The sequence below is a fragment of the Notamacropus eugenii genome, chromosome 2 (assembly GCF_028372415.1).
Source record: "Notamacropus eugenii isolate mMacEug1 chromosome 2, mMacEug1.pri_v2, whole genome shotgun sequence".
Classification (NCBI taxonomy): Eukaryota; Metazoa; Chordata; class Mammalia; order Diprotodontia; family Macropodidae; genus Notamacropus; species Notamacropus eugenii.
In genome coordinates this window covers 287,358,740-287,379,432 of record NC_092873.1, presented here as the reverse complement: position 1 = coordinate 287,379,432, position 20,693 = coordinate 287,358,740, and the positions used below count along the sequence as shown (strand labels likewise).

Genomic DNA, 20,693 nt, shown 5'->3' with positions numbered 1-20,693 from the left:
TCCCCCTCCTTTAGATCTCTAGGGCTTGACTGGAAATTCCCATGCTCAGGCTCCAGAGTAGTGGGAGTATATCACCCCTACTCTAGATCAAAGGGCAGTTATTTTTGTGAAACAGAAAACCCAGTGACGAATAGTGCAGAAAGGCAGGCATAGGATGGCATCACGGTGAGAAGTGTCAGATATACATGTGTACAGTGATGATGACTGAGGAAGCACTGGACCTTCCACATTTTCTTTATTACACATTTTATCAGTCATCAGAGATAAAATCCTATGTCCAGGCAGAGGCAGGCGTGTTGTAAGAGCAGACTGGTTCTCTTTTAGCTTCACAGCCAGAATGGGGCAATGGATGGGTGCTTGGTTCTGCTGTCCCTGGGCAGGGTCCTGGGGTTACCAGCTGGCAGAGATGAAAGAATGGGGAGTTGAGGAGGCTAAGTTCAGGCATCAGTGACCTCCATGCTCTGCAGCCGACCTTCCAGGGCCACATCTCCTGCAGTCATTTTCTTTTTGCCACCCTCATGCTGTTTCTTTTGTTTCTTGGATGGCTCCTGGTCAATTGGGGCAGGTTTCACAAAGGGGATCAATTCTTGAAGACCTTAGAAGGGAAAAGAACAAAACCAAGTGGTTTTCAGTGGCTAGGGAGTAAAAGGGAGTGAGCCCATGGAAGAACTGAGTCCAAGGAGACTCTCTGAGGAAAGAAGATTCTATAATCTCTCTACCCTCTTCTTTGAACTAGGGTTTTAGCTGTATCTGTATTTCTCTCTTGCTTTTTTCACTTCCTTCATAATGTTCTTTGAGAGGCTCAAAGATTTGAGATACTGTGAAACAAGAAAGTTCTTGAGTATATTGGGTGCTGGGGGCTAGAAGGAGAAAATGAAGGGAAGGGATGGAGGGGAGGGGGGAGAGACACATAAGACTGTCCTGACCAGCTGGGATTTGAGATTTAAAGAGGGTAGTAAAAGTGTATGGGTGAATTGAGGAATAGGGGAAAGAGATCTCACCTGGTGGCATGAATTCCTTTAACTTCTCTGGCACAATGATACCCTTCTCTGTCTGGTAGTTTTCTAGGATGGCACAGATGGTCCGGGTAGTGGCACACATTGTGGCATTGAGCATATGGACAAATTCCACCTGGGAAGAAGGGTGTCCCCACAGAGTCATTCAAAGCCCAACTGCCAGCTGGTCTCTCTGAGATGCAATAACTATCTCCAACAAGCTCTGTGCAAAGAAGTAGCTATTTCATCCTTCACTGAAGTCAAAGAAAGGAAAGCTAGTAACACTTTGTAGAGAAGGGCCAAATTGAGGCTTACAGATAAGAGTCCATCCCGATCACTGCATTGCTTTGACTGAACAGAAAACATCAGCCTCCCTTAGCAGGCTGATAGGAACCATACTCTTATTTTCATCCCAGAACCTACTCCTTCCTGATTGTCCAGAGGGCTCTTACCTTATCCATCATCTTCCTAGTCTGTCCATAGCGGATGCGGAGCCGGCGGGCCTGATAGTCTGTACAATTGGAGCAGGATACTAATTCACGGAAGGCTCCTGAGCCAGGGAACCAGGCCTCCAGGTCCAGTTTCTTACTGGCAGCATGGTTCAAAGACCCTATAAAGAAAAACCCGGAAAGTCTGTGACAGGAGTAGGAACCTTTACCAAGACTTGGGATTTTCTACTTTCTTTCACTACTCTCCTTGACATCAGACTGAAACCACTTTAACTTACTGCTATCAACTATAGCACTGAATTCTCTTCTGTATGGGGGAGGTAGCATGGAAAGGAGGCTTCACAAGCTCACCAAATGTCCTGTTCCCGAAGGTAGTCAAATTCACATGCTAAGTCCAGAGCAGAGGGAGACGAGTGCCATATTTTAATTTCAGTTTACAAATGGAATTATAATAATTTAATCAATGTAGCCAATTAGTAGGGTTGTTTTGTTTCTCTGTGAAGCAGTCCAAATGGTGAACAGGCTTATAGAGTATAGTGAGAAGAGGAAGAGAAGACAGTGGGCATTTGCTGCGGGGCCACCTACCTGAGACAATATTCACAATGTGGTAAGGAATGCCCAGCGCCTGGTAGAACTCCTCTGCAGTGCTGATCATCTCGTCAAACATCTCCCATGATTTGTTGTCATGTGGTGATGCATAGACAAACTGCTCAATCTAGAAAGTGAGTCAAGGAAAAGGTGGCAAAGATGCAGGGTTAGGATCTGGGGGATCAGAAGCAGGGACTAGGGAGGGAATTTAATTCTGTTCTGGGCCCCCAGAACACAAAGCCAGAGCTACTCAGTACTACTGATGGATGACATTTTGGTAACCCTTGAAGGTGCTATACCTCCTATGGGCCTCTCAACAACCTTGTGAGGTAGACACTGTAGGTATCATTAGCTCCATTTAAAGGAAGAAAACAGGCTCTGAGAGGCAACGACCTGTCTAGAGCTACACAACGAGTGTCAGAAGCAAGACAAATTCAGGACCCTCCCAACAAAGTCTAGTGCCCTTCCCCTAATATATTATGCTATTAACGCCAGAATCCTTCTCCTTTGAGATCTCTACCAGAAACAATTCCCAAACTAGCAAGGTCAGTGGGGGGAATGGATACAGAGCAAGGGTCATTTCCTGAGATCTTTTTCCCTCCCTAAAAAGCTGGGGAACATGACTAAGTATCCACGTAGCCGATAAATAAGGAGAGGCACTTTTCAGGCAGGAGCATAAGAGGTGAGACTTGGTCTAATGTGTAATCAGATTAGATATTTCCTCTAACATACAGGATGGAGAAGAATTTCTCCTCCTTACCCTAACTCTACTCACCTTCTCAAACTGGTGAACCCGAAAGATGCCACGGGTGTCACGACCATGGGAGCCCACCTCCTGGCGGAAACAAGTAGAAAAGCCAGCATACTTGATGGGCAAGTCCTCTGGCCGAAGCCACTCATCACGGTGTAGGGCGGCAATGGGCTGCTCTGAGGTGGCAATCAGGTACTTCTCATCATAGGAATTATCATCAGATTTTTCACTGCCTTTGCCAATAACCTGGGAGATCACAGATCAGATTTTAGAGCTGGAAAGGGTATTAGAAGTTATCTTCTAGATCAACCTCCTCATTTTACAGATGAGGACAATGAGACCTAGAGTGGTGAAAGAATTGGCCCAAGGTCACACGGCAAAGCAGAGTTGACTGAATCAAGGCACTTTGACTCCAAATCCAGCACTTTTTATATTTCACTACACTGAGGGAGACCCCATCCCTTCCCTCTCTCCAGCTTCTGCTGGCTAAGAGATGAGCTTAGGTAATACAAACAAGATGGCTCAGGTGAGTGAGACAAGGGAAGGGGCTGTCATCGAAAAGGCCACCTCCTGGGCTGGAGCTCCAGGGATTCTTCCTCCAAAGTACACTGAACAAGGATAACAAACTCCACTCAGTTATTGAGTGCTGCAATCTCTTTTCCCTCTCTTCTTACCCTGCTGGACAGCTTGGATGGCCCCCTAAAAGTTCTCCTGTCCCTTAGTCTTGCCCTTCTCCTGCAGCCAGGTTTACCTCCCTTATGCACAGAGATCATCTGTCTGAGCCCCTGATACATACCTTGTATAGCTCCTCATCAAACTGGCTGAGCTGTGCCACCTCCTGCATCACCTCTTTTTTCATGAAGAAAGGAGTATAGATGGGGGTGTAGCCCCTGCTAGAAAGAGTTCGAAGGGCAAGCTGGATAAGGGCCTGCTCCAAGAACACAAGGACACCCTGTAGGAACAGAATTATTGGTAATCTAAGAGCTCAGTCACCTGCCAGAATTAAAGCAGAAGCAGTTTGGGTGACAAGACCCAGCAAATCCAGTCATCCCTCCATGTGTCACTAAATGAAGTCCCTTAGAGGAAAGAACAAATTTTGAGATGTGGAAGGAACCCTGAGGGCTGTCTAGTCTCACCTATACATGAAAGGCACCTCACAACTAGAAAACAGCCCAGAGTGCTTGTCAAGCCACAGTCTAATTCATTACCTAGAGGCGGCAGGTTCCACTCTGGGAGAGTCCTAATTGTTAGGAGGCTTTTTCCTGACACCAAATCTAAACCTGCCCCCTTGTAATTTCCACTCATTACTCCTGCTTCTGTTCTCTGGGGTCAAAAAGGACACCAGGGCAGAACAAGGAGCAATTTGTGAATGAAGATATCGAAATAAACCTAACTTGTGCTTTTAAAACAGAACTCAGAGTAAAGTCTCCTCCAACTTATTTCTTAAAACATTGCATTTCTCTTTTACTGGACTTTCATTTAGCAGTAATTTTGGCTAGGGATAGGAATGATCATTACTAATGATAAATGCTTAGGGGTAATTAAAGAAAGATGATAGGATTTCCATGGATGCTTTTCAGAAGTAAAAAAAAGAACGAAGTCTAGAATAGTTTCTCCTGACAGGTTTGGGGTTTTTTTGGGGGGGAGGGAGTTGAGGGGGTTTAGCCAATTTAAGGAAATTCAAAGCCCCAACCTCTTCCCTCTTTCTATAAACTAATCCAGGTGAAAGTAAGCATCACTCCCAAGGGACCTCTGAGTAGTAGACATGAGACAAAGTGGTGACCCTTCCCTAGCTGCTTGGTGGGGAAGCCATGACCTTTGATTTTCCAGAAGAAGCCCCCTTTGGAAGTGGCTTCAGGGGACACTCAGACCTAGAAAACATTCTCTGGTCCCCCTAATAGAAATAACTGCTTTGCTGGCTAGACAATGAGTAGATGGACTCAAGCCCAGACTGGCATTTATATGTTCTTGCTACCTTGTCCACATCACTGCTGTGATGTCCAATTACACCTCAAATTTCTCACTGCCTATCTGAGGGGGCAATATTTGAATATGATACCAATGTCTTATAGAGACGAGACAGCAAAGACAGTTCTCTCTAGAAGGCTGGACTGTTCTATAAATTCATCCTTCTGTGGACACTAGTTTTCAACTCTCACCTTTAGGAAGTAGCCTCGGCTCCCAGCCACCACTGCTCCTTTTTCACCTTCAAAGCCGTCCACCATCACCACCAGGTCCACATGAGAATATTTTTTTCTCACAGTACAATCACCCCAAATCCTCTCTACTTTGTTGTCAGCATCCTGAGTAAACAGAGTCAAGAGAGAGAACAAGGAGTCCTCATTCTGTAATCACTTTCTATCTGATGCCTACACTAAGAGGAAACAGTTTTGTGAAGAAGGCTCCTAGCTCTCTCACAACTGAGCTTTGTCTAACTCCTACTCTAAGAGCGAACAGTTTTGTAAAGAAAGCTAACTCACAACCAAGCTTTGTTCATTGTAAACAGAGCCTGGAGAAGAGAGGTTGCTGGAAGCTGTATTCAAGGCATAAATGCTAGTTTGGAAAGTCCAGGAGACTAGAGACATGATGAATGAGATCATGATTTTTCAGAAGACCTGTAGTACTCTTTTTTTGCTTTTATCCTTTTAAATGACTCTGCCCCTTCTAGAAAGTCCCCTACCAGGGCAACCTTCTCATGACAATCAGTGCTGCCTGGAGTACTGGTGGGAATGCAATCTCTTTTTCCTGGCTCTCATTGGTCCAGAGGCCATCGTAAGGGCGGGCTCAGGGCCTTGACCCCAACTGCCTGTCTCAACTCAGCAGCCTCTTGCACACCAGGCCTCAGAGAGTTTAATGCTCAACAGAGAATGAATGAAAGAGGCACAGATGGGCCTTGCCATGGCTGGGGTGTCATGGAACAAAGCCTGAGCTCAGAGCTGCTTTGTGCTCTGGAAGCTCCAGCTCCACAGGAAACTTTTATCATGCAGATTTCTCTTCAACCTGCCTCTTCTCAGTTGGGTGTGGGTGAGGGGGTTAGGTTGATTTAGCAGACCCCTCCCACCAAACCCCCTGTTTCCCCAGGCAACAAGAAGTGTGGGAGAGAAGCACCATTCAGAAGAGACTTCTGTGCCAGCATCTCTTCCTACCTGCTGCCTCTGTTACTTCCTAATCAGGCAGGGATCTGACTGCTTCAATTCCCAACTGGTGGGCAGAAGGAAGACACAAAGAGCCTGCTTGTGCCCAGGGCCTGTTATTCAGAGAGTGCCAATGTTTCACAGTTCTTCCCCCATGAAAGGAAAAGACAGCAATGCGAGATGCTTTCCTATTACAGTTACAGCTGCTTACCTCGTCATTACTGATGGGAACAGAGGGATGAAGGAGGTTCCCAATTTCTCGGAGACTTTCAAATCGCTCTGCATCCAATCGTATCCTCTCAGCATCACACTTGATGATGGCTTCATCAATAAGGAGTCGGACTTTTTTTATCTGTGTCACTTTCAGGTTCTATATATCAAGAAAGCCAGGTCAGTGCAGGTTAATCCAAGTCAGGGTCAGGGCTAAGAACAGACTCTCTACTATGTGAATGCACCAAAAGATAATGTCTTAGTGAGCCATTAAAAAAAAAAACAAACAACTGGGCTTTCAAAGTATTGAGGAATATTCACAAAAGGATTAGACATGTAAAACATCCCTGTGTTATAGTGATTCATGTTTTCCCTTGGAATGCCTAAGGCACAGGTGAATTTCAATCCATTTGCCCTTTCTATATATTGTGAGAAGTTCTGATGCACATTATGAGATCCCTCAAAAGAATTTTCTAGAAAATGTTCGAGTGTTCTAATTAAGCAATACAGTAGATATTATCTTTTATTATTCCCTAATTGTTTTATGTGTTTATTGTTTTCCTAGGAAAGCTTCCTGAGGAGGTGCTGCTACTTCCTTTGTCTCTTCCACAGCACTTTGTCCAGTGCTAGCAGGTTCACAATACTGGATTGTATTTGGGAAATGAAGAGCGTGAAAATGAAATTACTTAAACTTAAACATTGGTTCAGCCCACATTTCCCCCCCCTTCTCAATTTCTACCCTACATTTCCCCCTCTCCACATCTATATTTCATCTGCTTCCCTCACTAATGTCCAGTGAAGACTTTGGAATATAGGAGACAATAAAGGAGTGGTATATGCTTTTTATTTTGTACACTGCACAAGTTTAAAGGAGTTGAAGAAAGTAAGAACAATAGAGTTGAGTGTGTATACCTGTAATTTCAGAATAAGGTCATAGGAAAAAAAGGACAGAAAACCCAATCTAGGCATGCTGCTACAGAAAAAGAGAAAAGTAACATACCGCTATCGTGTCTACAGTCAGGTCATCAAGGTTCAACACACTCTCTGGTAAGGATTCATTATCCCCCACAGGCTCTTTTTTCTGCAGAGAGAAAGAAATCCAACACTATAAAGACAGAGGAAAACTCCAACATAGTTCTATAAATGTAAACCTAATATACACTTTCATTTAAAATAATTTTGAAGAAGTTAAAATTTTTTTTACTAACTTTATTTTTTCAATGTTCTTGGAATATGGAAAAACATGGAGAAGTAGTATAAAAGAAATCATCAAACCTCAAGTAGGTCAGGGACAAAAGGAAAGGTCTCAGAGACAAAAATACTGACAGCAGCCCTTGTTGTGGTAGCGAAAAGTGGCAAGGAAGTGCTTGCCAAAGGGGGAAGAGTTGAACAAATGGGGGCATTTAAATGCAAGGGAATATTACTGTGCTGTAAGAAATGACAAATATGAAGAAATCTGAGAATCCCGGGACGTCTTAGATGAACTGATACAGAGTGAAAGGAGTACAACTAGGAGAACAATTTACATGATGGTCACAATAGGGTCGGAGAAGGTCTGAAAGGGAACAGGACTCTGAAGAGTACAGTGACTAAGGATGACTTCAGAGTAGAAGTGTGCCTCCCACTTCTTGTTAGACAGGTATGAGACTATATGTGCAAAACGAAGCATGTACTTTCCAACATACCCAGCATGTGGATTTGTCTGTTAGAAGAGAGGGTTCTTCATTATACACAATAACAACATTGTGCAATGAGCAACTTGGATAGAGTCAGCTCTTCTCAGCAATAGAATGATCTAAGACAATTCCAACAGACGCAGGATGGAAAATGATCCGGAGCGTGAATATAGAGCCAAGTACCTTCTCCCTCTCCTTTCTCATGGTTTTTCCCTTTTGTTCTAATTCTTCTTTCACAACATGATTAATGTGGAAATACGTTTAATAGGCTCTGGGAGCCCCCTTGAACTCTCCTTGAATCTTCCCCCTTGATCTGGCCTTCACCTTGGGCCATAAACCTTTCATTAACACTAAACCCAAATCTCTGTTACTCTTAATCTAGCCTAGACCTCCACTGTCTATTATCTCCAGATAGCCTTCAACTACTTCCCACCCTTAATCCCATTCTCTAGGTTCCAGGAGTCTGACCTGGAGTCACTCCAGTCCTACCAAGATCCTCCTCAAATTCCTCCCTCAAGACCCTCCCTGGACCCTTCCTCCCAGCACCCCAAACTACTTGGCCACCCCTAGAACCCTCCCGCAGTCTTTCTGTGTATAAAACCCATCCCATTTCCACAAAGGTGCGCAGATTCCTTGAGTCTAGCCAATGGTGAGATTTCTTAAGAGTCTGGCCAATATGGTGGATCTTTAATAAATTGCTTTTCTTTGGCTGAAAGAAGGCTTGAGTCAAATTCATTTGGGCAGGACCCAACATGCCAGTATTTTGGGGTCCCAAACACCCCTAAACTCCAAGGGAGGACCACCAAGAAGGGAGAAAAAACTTGGAACTCAAAATTTTATAAAATGAATGTGAAAAACTACATGTAATTGGAAAAAATAAAATGTTAAAAAAAAGAAGAGAGGGTTCTTTTGGGAGTGAGGATGGTAGTCATTAGGAAGAGACATTGATATTTATAAAAAATAACAGTAAAACTTTTTCTTTTTAAAAGACCACATAAAGGATGTATATACAGAAAAGGCAGCTGCCCAGCTACTTGAGAGTATGGGAATGGTTACCATTAACATTAAAATAACCAGAAGCCTTCTAATGCATTGGGTTTGATTCTCTGTGGAGGTTTAAAGGAAAAATATGGGAAGAAGACAGAGAGAGAAAAAGAATAGAACAGGATAAGATATGGATGGGTAAAAGATATCACTGATTTAAAAACAAACAAAACTGAGACCTCTGAGCTTTGTCCAAATTTAAACAACCCATCAGTAAGTAGTAGGATTGGGAAATCATGCACTTGGCCATTATCTTATAATTCATTATGCCCCAAATTGCCATTCAACTGCAAATGATGTGAGTCTTCTGGAAGAGTTTTCTAATCTCAACCCTACTCCTCACCAAAACAAAAACAAAAACAACACTTACCCTTACAACTCCCTTATAAGTACCTTTAAAGTAAGTATTCTTTCCCTAAATAAGGCAGTCAAAAACAAAAAGAAAAACCCACAACTTCCCCCACCCCACTCCATACACAAATTCCTATAATATTTTCTTCACTTAATCCAAACATTAAGACTGGGAAACAAAGAGTATGGGGGAAGTTGGGGATCATTTTTAGCCTGCACCAGTGATGTCATACAGCTGAGGAACTCTCACTTTGGATACGCTCTCTAGTGAGGTTGACTGGCAACTTATTTGCAGCTTACAGTCATGGAGAGTTGCCTAAAGCCTGGATAGGGCCGTGGCCCCATAACCAGAGTGTGATGAACTTAGAGCCAGGTCTTCCCTACTCCAAGGCCCTCTCCCCTCCCTCCATTTATTATATCATACTACCTCTGATAAAGGAGATAGATGGGGACCCCCATCCCCAGCAAACTGAGAAATTCATTTGGTGAAAACTTGGAATCACAAAGTTCCTTTACAACATGGTCTAAGAAGTTTGGAAGACCATGCACGCCAAAGAACATAACACCTTTGGGGGAAGTTAAATCATAGTTGACACTGAACACTACTACAGAGCAGGTTTAAAACAAAAGGCTCTGGTGATAAGGAATTTGCTTCTTTTTCAAGGTAACTAGTCAAATCACCCTCTTTAGTCCTAGCAGAGCTCCATGTCGACTTGAACAGAGAACTAGATTGGAATCTGGGTTCTGCTTAGGACTACTGAGAGAAACTTGGGCAAGTAACCTCCCTTCTGAGAGTCTGAATTTCATCTCTAAAATGGGGGAAATGGACTCAATGATCTCCAGATGCTTTTTAGTTCTAAATTCTATTGCCCTATATGTGACTTGTTCTTACAAACTGAAATAACTGGTGGAGAGCAGATATTATTCTTTCAACAGCCCTTTCATTATATTCTACATATACAAATTGGGTAAGATGCTTAGTTCCTCGAAAGCAAAGAATAGTCATCCAATATGACCTTGATAAAAGGGCAGAAGAAACTCTGAATGAGACTTAAAGGGAGCAAGGAAAGTATTCAGTAGAATATAATTCCTTGAAGGCAGGGGCTGTTTCATTTTTATTTTTGTGTCTCCAGTGACACAAATAAAAGGGAAGGAAGAAATAAACATTTATGTAGCACTTATGTGCCTAGTTAAGTGGTTTGTTTTTTTTTTAAACAAATATTATCTCATTTGGTCTTCACATTCCTGTAAGGTAGATGCTGTTACAATCTCTATTTTACAGTTGAAGAAACTAGCAGACACAGGTTAAGTGAATTGCTCAGGGTCACATAACTAGAGTCTAATGCTGGATTTGAATTCAGGTCTCCCTGATTGCAGATCTAGCACTCTATCCAGTGTGTCCACCTGGCTGCCTCTAGAAGGGACTTGAATCAATGTTTGTTGAGTATCTAAGGAAGAAAACCAAACTGCCCTAAATATCAAGTCACAAATGGATGCTGCCCACGGAGGAAGCTCAATGATAGGAAGGACACCCAGTAGGTCACCTTTAGTGCCCCTGCAGAAACAAGGAATCATTTTTTTGAACAGGAGCCAGCTTACAAAGGAGTCTAGAAAATTGTCTTGCCAAACTAAGGAGCTAGCAATCAAGCCAAGTGGGAACACACACTTTCATTTCCTTGCAATGGAGAATGACTGGCAATGTTTGTGTACACCCAGAGAAGGCATGAGGGAAAAAGGGGAAAATGGGGACTGGGAGGGAAGAAGGGAAATAATACTCTTCTGGGACCTCAGCCAGGATGCAAACAATATGCAAATAGTTCCACAGCAACATAGTCAAGATTCCCAGAGAAAGTAATTTCCATGACTATAACTATCTAAGGGTCATGTTAGGTCACTAGCCAAATGTGCAACATAGTCTTATTAAAAAGTGATACTGACTGCTAACAGTAGAAGAGCAATTTATTGAAACTTAAAAAAAAAAAACCAAAAACCCAACAACTTTCCAGGCCTCTTCACTGGTCATAGTATGGTACCTTGTTTGAACTTATGTTTACTGGACTTACCTCTATTGGATATCTTGAAATGGATGACCAGTGGACATCTTAAACTCAACATGCCCAAACCTGAACTCATCATCTTTCCTCTTAAACCCTTCCACTTTCCTACCTTCTCTATTGTTGTAAAGGGTATCACTATTCTCCCAGTCCCTCAGGCTCATAACCTAGGTCTTCTTCCTGGACTCCTTACCATCTTTCACCCCCCCCACACCCATCCAAGTTTTTGCCAAGGCTTGTCAATTCCACCTTTGTACTATCTCTCTAATCTATTCCATTCTCTCCTGGCACTGCCACCACTGTGGCATGCTGGCCTGGTCACCAGATGCAAACCCTGATCACCTTACTCCTGGAGTACTGTAATAGTTTGCTGATGAGTCGGCCTGCCTCATATGTCTCTCTTCAATCCATCCTCCATTCAACCAAAGTGATTTTCCTCAAGTGCAAGTCACCTTCCTGATCAATAAACTCCAGTGGCTCCCAGTCACCTCCAGGATCAAATACAAAATGCTATTTGGCATCCAAAGCCCTGTACAATGGAGCCCTCCCACATCTTCCTAGGCTTCTTACACCTTATTCCCAACACACACTCTTCAATCTAATGACGAGGGCCTCCTGGCTGTTCCACAAAGAAGATACTGCATTTCTCAGCTCCAGGCATTTTCTCTGGCTGTCCCTGTGCTTAGACCACTCTCTCTATATATCTCTGCCTCTTGGCTTCCTTCAAATCCCAAACTAAAATGCCACCTTTTACCAGAAGCCTTTCCAATCCTTCTTACTTCTAGTGTCTTCCCTCTGTTAATTACTTTCTATTTTTCCCGTATATAATTTGTTTGCCTTTTGTCTCTCCTATGACGCTGTGACTTTCTTAAGAGCAGGGACTGTCTTTTGCCTCAGCACTTGAATGTTTAATGACTGAATGAAGACCAATCATAGTGTGAAGAATAAACAGATTTTTGAATGATCCAAGAGTAGAGAAAAATGACTGAAAGAATTTTAAAATATATTGAAAGTTCATAGAATCTTCAAATGATCAAGAAGCCATGAAGTTCAACTGTCTTAAAAATGAAGAAATTGAGGCAAACAGAGGTTAAGTAACTTGCCCAGGCCACATACAAGGTAAGTAGTATTAGAATTATTTCACCTAAAAAGAGGCTGAACTACAATTTTTTTTTAAGTACATAAAAGATTCTTAGAAAAGGGATCATTTTGCTGATGAAAGAACAAGGAGAAATAGAATAGTTGAACAAATTGTAGAATGTGATGGGATATTACTGCCCCTAAGGAACTAGAAGTATGAGACTCAGGAACTTTGGGAAACTAGTCCAGATTCAGTTTAGTAGGCAGAACCAGGAAGAAAATGTAACAATGACTACAACAATGAAAATAAAAATAAATCAGAACCCAAAACTAAATGTTTTTTATGTGTTATTTTTGTTGGTTTTGTTTTTATATCACATTTATATTAGAATATATCAATCCTCCTCACCTATCCAATAAGTCATGCCTAATAACAAAGATTAAAAGAGGGAAAAAAACCCCAGCAAAACTAAAAACCACCATCTGTGGCTGACAATACATGGAATACTTCACACCCATAGTTTTCCATATCAGAAACAAAGGAAAGGAAGTACACTTTCTCAACTCTTCTCAGGTTAAGTTGGTCATTATAATTATGTATCATTCAGTTTCATTTTTTTGTTCTTTACATTGTTAAAGCCATTGTACATGTTCTCTTGGGACAATGGAACTATTTAAATGGAAAGAACCATAACAACAAAATAAAAAATTAATGCTGTGGAATCAGAATGACTTAAGTTTGCATCCCTCTCCCCTCAAAGAGATGAGAAGTAGCTCCCCCCACCATCTTTGCAGAGGTGAGGTATTATGGGTGCAGAATATTACATAGAACATCAGACTTTTCCCATGGAATGATTAGTTTTGCTATATTAAAAAAAATTTTTTTTGTAATAAGCAATGGCTAGAACAGATCATTAGGAAATGTAAATGATGTAAAAACAAAGAGTTTCAATAAAAAGTTTATGGACAAAAATAATTTTCTCTCAGTCATAGTTGCAAAGGCTATTATCTAATCCTATTCTCTTCTAATTTTTTTTAATGACATGATGTTTACATTCAGGTAACTTACCTCTTTTGAGGATATGTTAAAAAGATGTTGGTCTAAAACTAATTCCTGCCAACCTTCCCAGATTTTCTAGCAGTACTTATCCAACAGGATGCTCTTCTCTTTTCCAAGTAGTTTACCTTGTTGGGTTTCTCAAACACTGTGTTACTAAATTCAGTAATTTACGACTCACTTTTTTAACCTCTTCCACTCATCTACTCTTCTATTTTTTAGCCAATACAAAATAGTTTTAATGATTGCTGCTTTATAATAAGCTAAGTAATTGTAATCACCAACCTTGGGACAAGAAATGAGGACGTATGTCCTCCCATCTGGTAGAGATGGTAGGGACTGTGGGTTTGGAATGTTATACTCTGTCAGTATTCATTAGCCTTGCTTAATTGTGTTTCTTTGTTATGAGGGAGGATGCATCACCTAGAAATGGTTGGTGTAAAACCAAAAAAAGAACAAGTGGAAATGAGCTTAAAATGCACCAGAAGGGGCCTTTTCTCTATCAATAAACATTTATCAAAGGTTTTCATGTGCCAGGCACTGTGATTGTCATGCATGGAAAAGGTTAGAAAGGAAATCTACTTCCCAGCATAACTTTAAGAACAGGACAAAGACATAGCTAAAGATTTGGGTATAGTTCTAACAAGACTGAGAAAGTCAAGAGAACATAAAAATATTCAAAATATCATGAAGATCCTCTATGATGAAAGATACGGAGGGTTTGCCATATATGTTAATTAAAGGAATATCCTTTATTGACTAAATCATGAATCCTCGGGAGCACCTGTATGAAGATTGCTCCTAGTTGTAAATTTGTATAAATTTCTATACAAGTGAGAAGTGAGAAACTCAACATCCCATAGATTTAGTCACTAAATGAGAAATGGGGCAGACACGTGACATAGCTTGCATGACACTTAATGAGATGATCTATTGAACTGAATCCAGTACCTGTGCCAAACATCTCATTCATGTTTTTATTATTGCATAGCTTCCTTACCTTCATTTTCTCTCCAATTGTTCTGCTGCATAAGTTCTTCAATTTGTTTAAGTTGTCTGCCCGAAATCTGCCTAGAAATGAAGGGTTCAGGATTAAATCAAGCTGAAGGGATGAACAGACTTCATAAAGGAAATTTCCTTCTCAGTCATAGTTCTAATCTTAGAAACCTTTCATTAAAGTCCAAAGTAGAAAAACAAAAATGATTAAAGATGAAATGTTTATCTGAAAAAATGTTATCCATGGGAAAAGTCATATTTTCTGGGGAGAATAGAATTTCTATTTCTGTTGCAAACCAGAAGGCCCATGTTCCAAATATAGTTTCTTGACTATAATGAGAAATCAGCGGATTTGGAAGTGGGGTCAAAACCACAGGGTTTAGGAGCAACTAGGTGGCATAGTGGATAGAGTACCAGTCCTAGAATTAAGAGGACCTGAGTTCAAATCTAGTTTCAGATACTTATTAGTTATATAACTCTGGGCAAGCCACTTAACCCCATTATCTCAAAAAAGAAAAGAAATAAAAAACACAGAGATTAAGAGGCAGCATGGTATAGTGGGTAGGAAACTTGAATTGAGTCCCTGACACATACTGACTGGGTGACTGGGCAAAGTGTCTTAATCCCTCAGTGCTCCAAACAACTTTCTAAGACTGTTGCAGAGGGGGTACTGATCCGCACTAGGAGAGAGGGTTTCCTTATAAGGAGTTCAAATTCCACCACCACTCCTCCCCCAAAAAGTAAAATACTGTAGGGATCTCTCTTCATTATTTCTTCCTTACTTCTCATTCAACCGATTTACCAAGTCATGTTCTGACCTCCTTAGATCTCTCATAAATCCATGCCTTTCTTCTACTGCCACATTCCAGTATAAGTCCTCATTATCAACATGTAGATCACTTCAACAGCTTCTCCTCTAAACCATCCTTCATACTCTGAATATTTACCTTCCTTTATGAAGATTACATTGTTGTAAGGACAGTAAACAGTAACAGGCTATAATATAAATGTGAGTTGCTACTATTATCATAGGCTGCATGACTGTAGAGGACTCTGGGGATCATCTAGGCCAGGGGTGGGGAACCAGCGGTCTTGAGGCCATGTGGCCCTCTAGATCCTCAAGGGTGGCCCTTTGACTGAATCCAAACTTCACAGAACAACTCCCCTTAGGGTCACATGTGGTCTCAAGGTCACAGGCTCCCTACCTCTGATCTAGGTCAACCCCCTCCTTGTGACAGAGTCTAACCTACGACAATTACCAGCTTCTTGACCCTGAGCCACTCTTTATGTATTGTTTTACACAATGTATTTCACAGGAATGTTGTGAGGAATGTGTTGTAAACCTTAAATATATAAATTATTTAAAAATATAAGATATATTCATTAAATTGGTATTGTTTACTGTTGTCTCAAAAAAAATAGACCAATTTTCTATTGCTCAGTTGTTTCAGTCATGTCCAATTCTTCATGGTCCCATTTAGGGTTTTCTTGGCAAAGACACTGAAGTGGTTTGCCATTCCTTCTCCAGCTCATTGTACAGATGAAGAAACTGAGACAAACGGGGAAGTGACTTATCAAGGGTCACCCTGCTAGTATCTGAGGCTGGATTTGAAGTGCGCCACCTAGATGCCCTAGAAGACCAAGAACTACTTTTACAGGTATGATTTGAATATGAAGGGATGGTATCTAAAAAATAAAATTAAGGGGGGAGAGAGGAATATACTGGTAGAAAAAGAAAGGGAGGGGTGGAATGGGGTAAATTATCTTACATAAAAGAGACAAGAAAAAGCTTTTTCAACGGAGGGGAAAAGGGGGGAGGTGAGAGGGAAAAAGTGAAGTTTACTCTCATCACATTTGACTTAAGGAGGGAATAATATGCACATTCAATTTGGTATGAAAATATCTTACTCTACAGGAAAGGAGGGAGAAGGGGATAAGAGAAAAGGGGGTGATAGAAGGGAGGACAGACTGGGGGAGGGGGTAGTCAGAAGCCAAATACCTTTGAGGAGGGACAGGGTAAAAGGAGAGAAGAGAATAAATGGGGGAGGGGAGGGCGGACATAGGCTCAGATAAAGGCTATGTTTTCTTTCATAACATGATTATTATGGAAGTGTTTTGCATGACTACACATGTATAACCTATATCAAATTGCTTGCCTTCTCAATGGGGGTAGAAGTGAAGAGGGAGAAAGGAAAAGAATTTGGAACTCAAAGTTTTAAAAATGAATGTTAAAAACTGTTTTTACATGTAAATGGGAGGAATAAAATACTAAATAAAAATTTTTTTAAAAGAACTGCTTTTAGAATTGTATTTCATCCAACAGGTCCAAAGCACTCTGATGATGTGCTAGCCTCATTTCTTCTTATAAAACACAGCATTAATCTATAAGATAACAAACTGTATTTTAAGGTTTGCAAAGCACTTTATGCCAGTGGTGTTAAATTAAAATAGAAACAGATCCCATTCCGGCTGCATACTAATTTAGAAAATCACCAATTAACATTATTATATTTTTATGTACTCTGAAGCTCACAGATAGGACCACAATAGGTCCCTGCTCAAGCTCCACTCAATAACTTTATTCTGGGTCCTCTGGGCTTAGGAGTGTTATGTCAATGGAAACTGTTTATCTCTGGAATGGCAACCCTCTAGGTCTTCCCTTCTCAGTTTGATTTTTTTCTTTTTTCTAATTAAAGGAGCCATCCTTTAGATGCTAGTTGTCCCTGGTTCTAGAAGAGGACCAAAATGACATCACCATGATAAACTCAAGTTTCAAGGTGTTTGACTATGGCTGATCAGATGAACACAAGCTCAGAATGCTCTACCACAGATTGGGCACGGATAGTCTGTGTGAACACTTGGGGTGGATACTCTAAATGTGCACATCCTATGTTTACTTTGTGCTGTCTCAATTCTGTTGTGCTCATAAGAGTACAGTACCCTTTCCAATGTCCAGACCTGCCACTGATAAATGCAGTTAGGTCACCCTCAGAGTCATTTACAGACAGCTCTTCAAGATTAAAAATTGCATAATAGTTGCTGATTTTCATTGGTAGAGGGAGATTCTTCACTAAGAGTTCCCTAGGTCCAAGAACTCTTACCAAAAATATGTAGCCTTTAATTCTAATATACGCTGTATCCCTAAATGACACCTCTTCATAAGAAAATGGATAAATATACACTGAAAAACAATATTGATTGTTATTACAATTCCATTTTATGTGTCAGATATTAATAAGTAATGATTTGTTCACTAAAGAATGCTCAGTTTTTTGTTTTTGTTCCCTGCCATCTTGTATAAGTAAAGAACAGCAAAGGGAGGAGAGAAGAGAAGGAAGCAAGACTCTAATGTAACACAGAACTTCAGGAAAGTATACTAGATATCACTCTCTGGCAAGTTGTGGCATAATGTATGTCCCTTTAAATTACCATTATTGAAAAGAATTAGCCAAAAACCTAGGCTAAAAAGAAACTCTGGACACCACTATCTTCATGAACCCAAGAAAATAAATTTCTCAAAACCTTAAAACTGACAAAGGCTGGTTTCAGGGCATTTGCCGCATCGTCCCTTAATGAACCTGTCTCCCAGCTGGTTGCCAGTGTATTGCATCAGATGAAATGAATCACCACTGGAGCATCCTGCCACATAGTGATCCACTTTGACAGCAGATAGATGCTCTGCCTTGCCCCAGTGTAAGACATCAGCCACTGGGGAACGATTTGATTTCTATCCTCATTTTTGCCAAAAAACCGTTTCCAGCAAGCTTCTGCCCTCCTCTATATTAACAAAGGATCTCAGAAGTGAATCTAGGATTGACCACCCCTAGCTCTCCCACGTCCCTATCGGATGCAGAAAAAACTTTTCGTCCCCAAAATGGCAAGGTCCTAGGTCCTCGTGGTATTCCAGGCACATACGCATTCCCTCCTCACTATACAAAAAGGGATCGATCCCAGATGAGGTCTTTTCTGGCCACACCGCGGTTAAAGCCGTGGCCTACGAGGGTACCTTGCATCAGCTTTACAGGTATTTGGTAAAAACTTAAGAGACAGACGCGCACGTGGTTGAGCCTGTCTTTTTTTCTCCTCGAGCGGGAGGAAGGAGGGGGCTTCCAACCCAAGGCAGCCTTTGGGATCAGAGGAAGGAGGGACCCTAGGATTCCAACCTCGCCCCGGCCCGGCTCCCTATCTGGCAGGAAGGCTGACAGATCTCTCTCCACGCGCATGCGCCACGCGACTCCCCGCGACCCCGGTCAGCAGGCTCCGGGCAGCGCCCCAAGGGGTCCCGGGCCTGGTGCGCGCGGGTTGGGGAGCGGGCTAAGGAAGAGAGCATTGAGGATCCCTTCCCGACTTGCCCCAGGCAGGGAGGTACGGGCCCAAGGGGAGGTCGGGTCAGGGAGGTCCGAGGAAGGAGAAGGGAGGGAGGGAATGGGTCTCCCGCGCGTGGCCCGTCACCTACATCGTCGCCACTCGCTGTCCGCCCGCACCAGCTGGTCCACCAGCCCCGGGTCCTTGAAGCGCTTCTTTTGGGATTCCCGGACCAGCTCCAGATCTCCTCCTTTATCAACGCGAAACAGATCCAGGTCCAGCACCATCTTCTCTGTTCTTCCGGCCTTGCTGTGAGGGCATAGAACTCACCTCTCCCGGCTTCCTCCGGCCTGCCAACTAGCAGCGCACTGCGGCTGCGCGTTGCGGGCGGGGAATTGCGCAGGCGCGACCGCAGGGAGCGAGAGACTACCTGGAGGCTGGGGATCCCAGAGCGCCGCCTCTGGTCGGCGGTGGAGAATGCAACAGCTGGGCCAGGGCGGGCTGGGGCAGGGTAGAGAAGAGAGGAGTTGCCCATTCTGGGATATTAAGAACGTGGCACAGTTCGAGAATGTATCCACTTGCTGGTTTATAATCTCAGAGCTCTCTGTCCTCCCTCTCTCTGTTTTGTTTCATGTAAAGGGAATTTTTATTCTTGGTCAATTTCTCCAATAATATTTAATCAAGAGATGCTCCCCCAACCTTGCACTTCTGTATAGGGAATTCAGTTATTGGGGGGAGGAGGAGGGGGAGAGAGAAGAGGAGAAGAGGGGAGAGATGAATGGATGTTGATGGGATATGTGCAGATATAGATAGGCAGAGCACCTGGCCTACAGCAGGGAGACTCACCTTCATGAGTTCAAATGTGGTCTCCCACACTGACTGGCTGTGAGACCCTGGGCAAGTCACTTAACCCTGTTTGCCTCAATTCCTCATCTGTAAAATGAGCTGAAGAAGGGAGTGGCAAACTGCTCCAACATCTGTCACCTTGATTTAGTATGCACTCCCTCCAGCACCGTGTCCTCACGTGTCCAGCTCCTGGTGACCGTTTTAGTCATTTTACAGATGAGGAAACTCAGGCAAGTAAGATAAAATTACTTGCGTAGGGTTGCACAAGTAGGTCAGCTTTGAACTCAGAAAGATGAGTCTGGTCCTCTAACCACCCCACCACCTACAGCTGCCCCTATATACTAGCAATACAAAGACAAAAATGAAAGTCTCCTCCTTCAAGCAGCTTACACACTATTTAAGAAGTATGATCTTGACAGGTAAGTAAATACACTATATCTGCAAAACAAATACAAAGTGTTTTTTGTGGGGGAGGCTAATCATCAGGGAAACCTCATTTATCAAGCAAGTGCCCACTGGTATACTCTCAAGGTTGGGAGAAGGCCTCCGGCATGGTGAATGGATCCTGCGACAAACTTTTGGAAAGACATGGAATGAAAACTGCGCAAAATGGGTGAGCAAAATGGGTTACTTGTTTGTTCGTCATTCTCAAAGAGGATCAGGACCTCAGGAAGATCATGCCAAGACTTGCAAGTGAATTGTGTTTGAGTGAGAGTACAAAGTCACCAGTCTCACTTTCTCTTCTTTGAGCTATCTGGGTCCAGAGAACAGACCAGGGACCGGAAATGGCCCCAGTGCAGTGGGAGACTTTGGCCTTTTTAAGCTAAAGTCTTTCTGAGTTCTCACTTTGACTGAGGCAACGCGCGTTTAGAGATTGAGGCTAAGTAAGAAATGAACTAATGGCCTCTTTTACCTAATTAAAAAAAAAAAATTAATCTGGGAGATTGATTAGGGAAGACCCTCAGGTTTTCTGGCCAGAACAGACACAGTTACTATTTACATTCACTCAGAGCCATCTGGGCCCAAACTATGACCCCTAAAAGTGTGCTTGGGCTGGGACCTATGGCTGGCCAATCTATGAGAAGCAGAATGAATCTGATTTAAGGCATGGTCTTTAAGAAAGAAATCTAGCCAGTAAAACCCCAAGATATCTTGCT

The 20,693-nt window shown here is 42.4% G+C and overlaps 1 protein-coding gene across 1 annotated transcript; it reads right to left on the bottom strand.

Moving 5' to 3' along the window:
- Positions 1-218: 218 nt before the first annotated feature.
- SARS1 (seryl-tRNA synthetase 1) lies at positions 219-19,143 on the bottom strand. The gene is made up of 11 exons (XM_072644231.1): positions 18,842-19,143; positions 14,390-14,460; positions 7,128-7,208; positions 6,129-6,287; positions 4,943-5,086; positions 3,580-3,735; positions 2,808-3,029; positions 2,030-2,159; positions 1,448-1,605; positions 1,002-1,131; positions 219-595 (listed from the first exon to the last, which is right to left on the bottom strand). Exons 1-11 carry the CDS (start codon positions 18,975-18,977, stop codon positions 438-440), a joined length of 1,545 nt encoding a protein of 514 aa, XP_072500332.1. The 5' UTR covers positions 18,978-19,143; the 3' UTR covers positions 219-437.
- Positions 19,144-20,693: the final 1,550 nt, after the last annotated feature.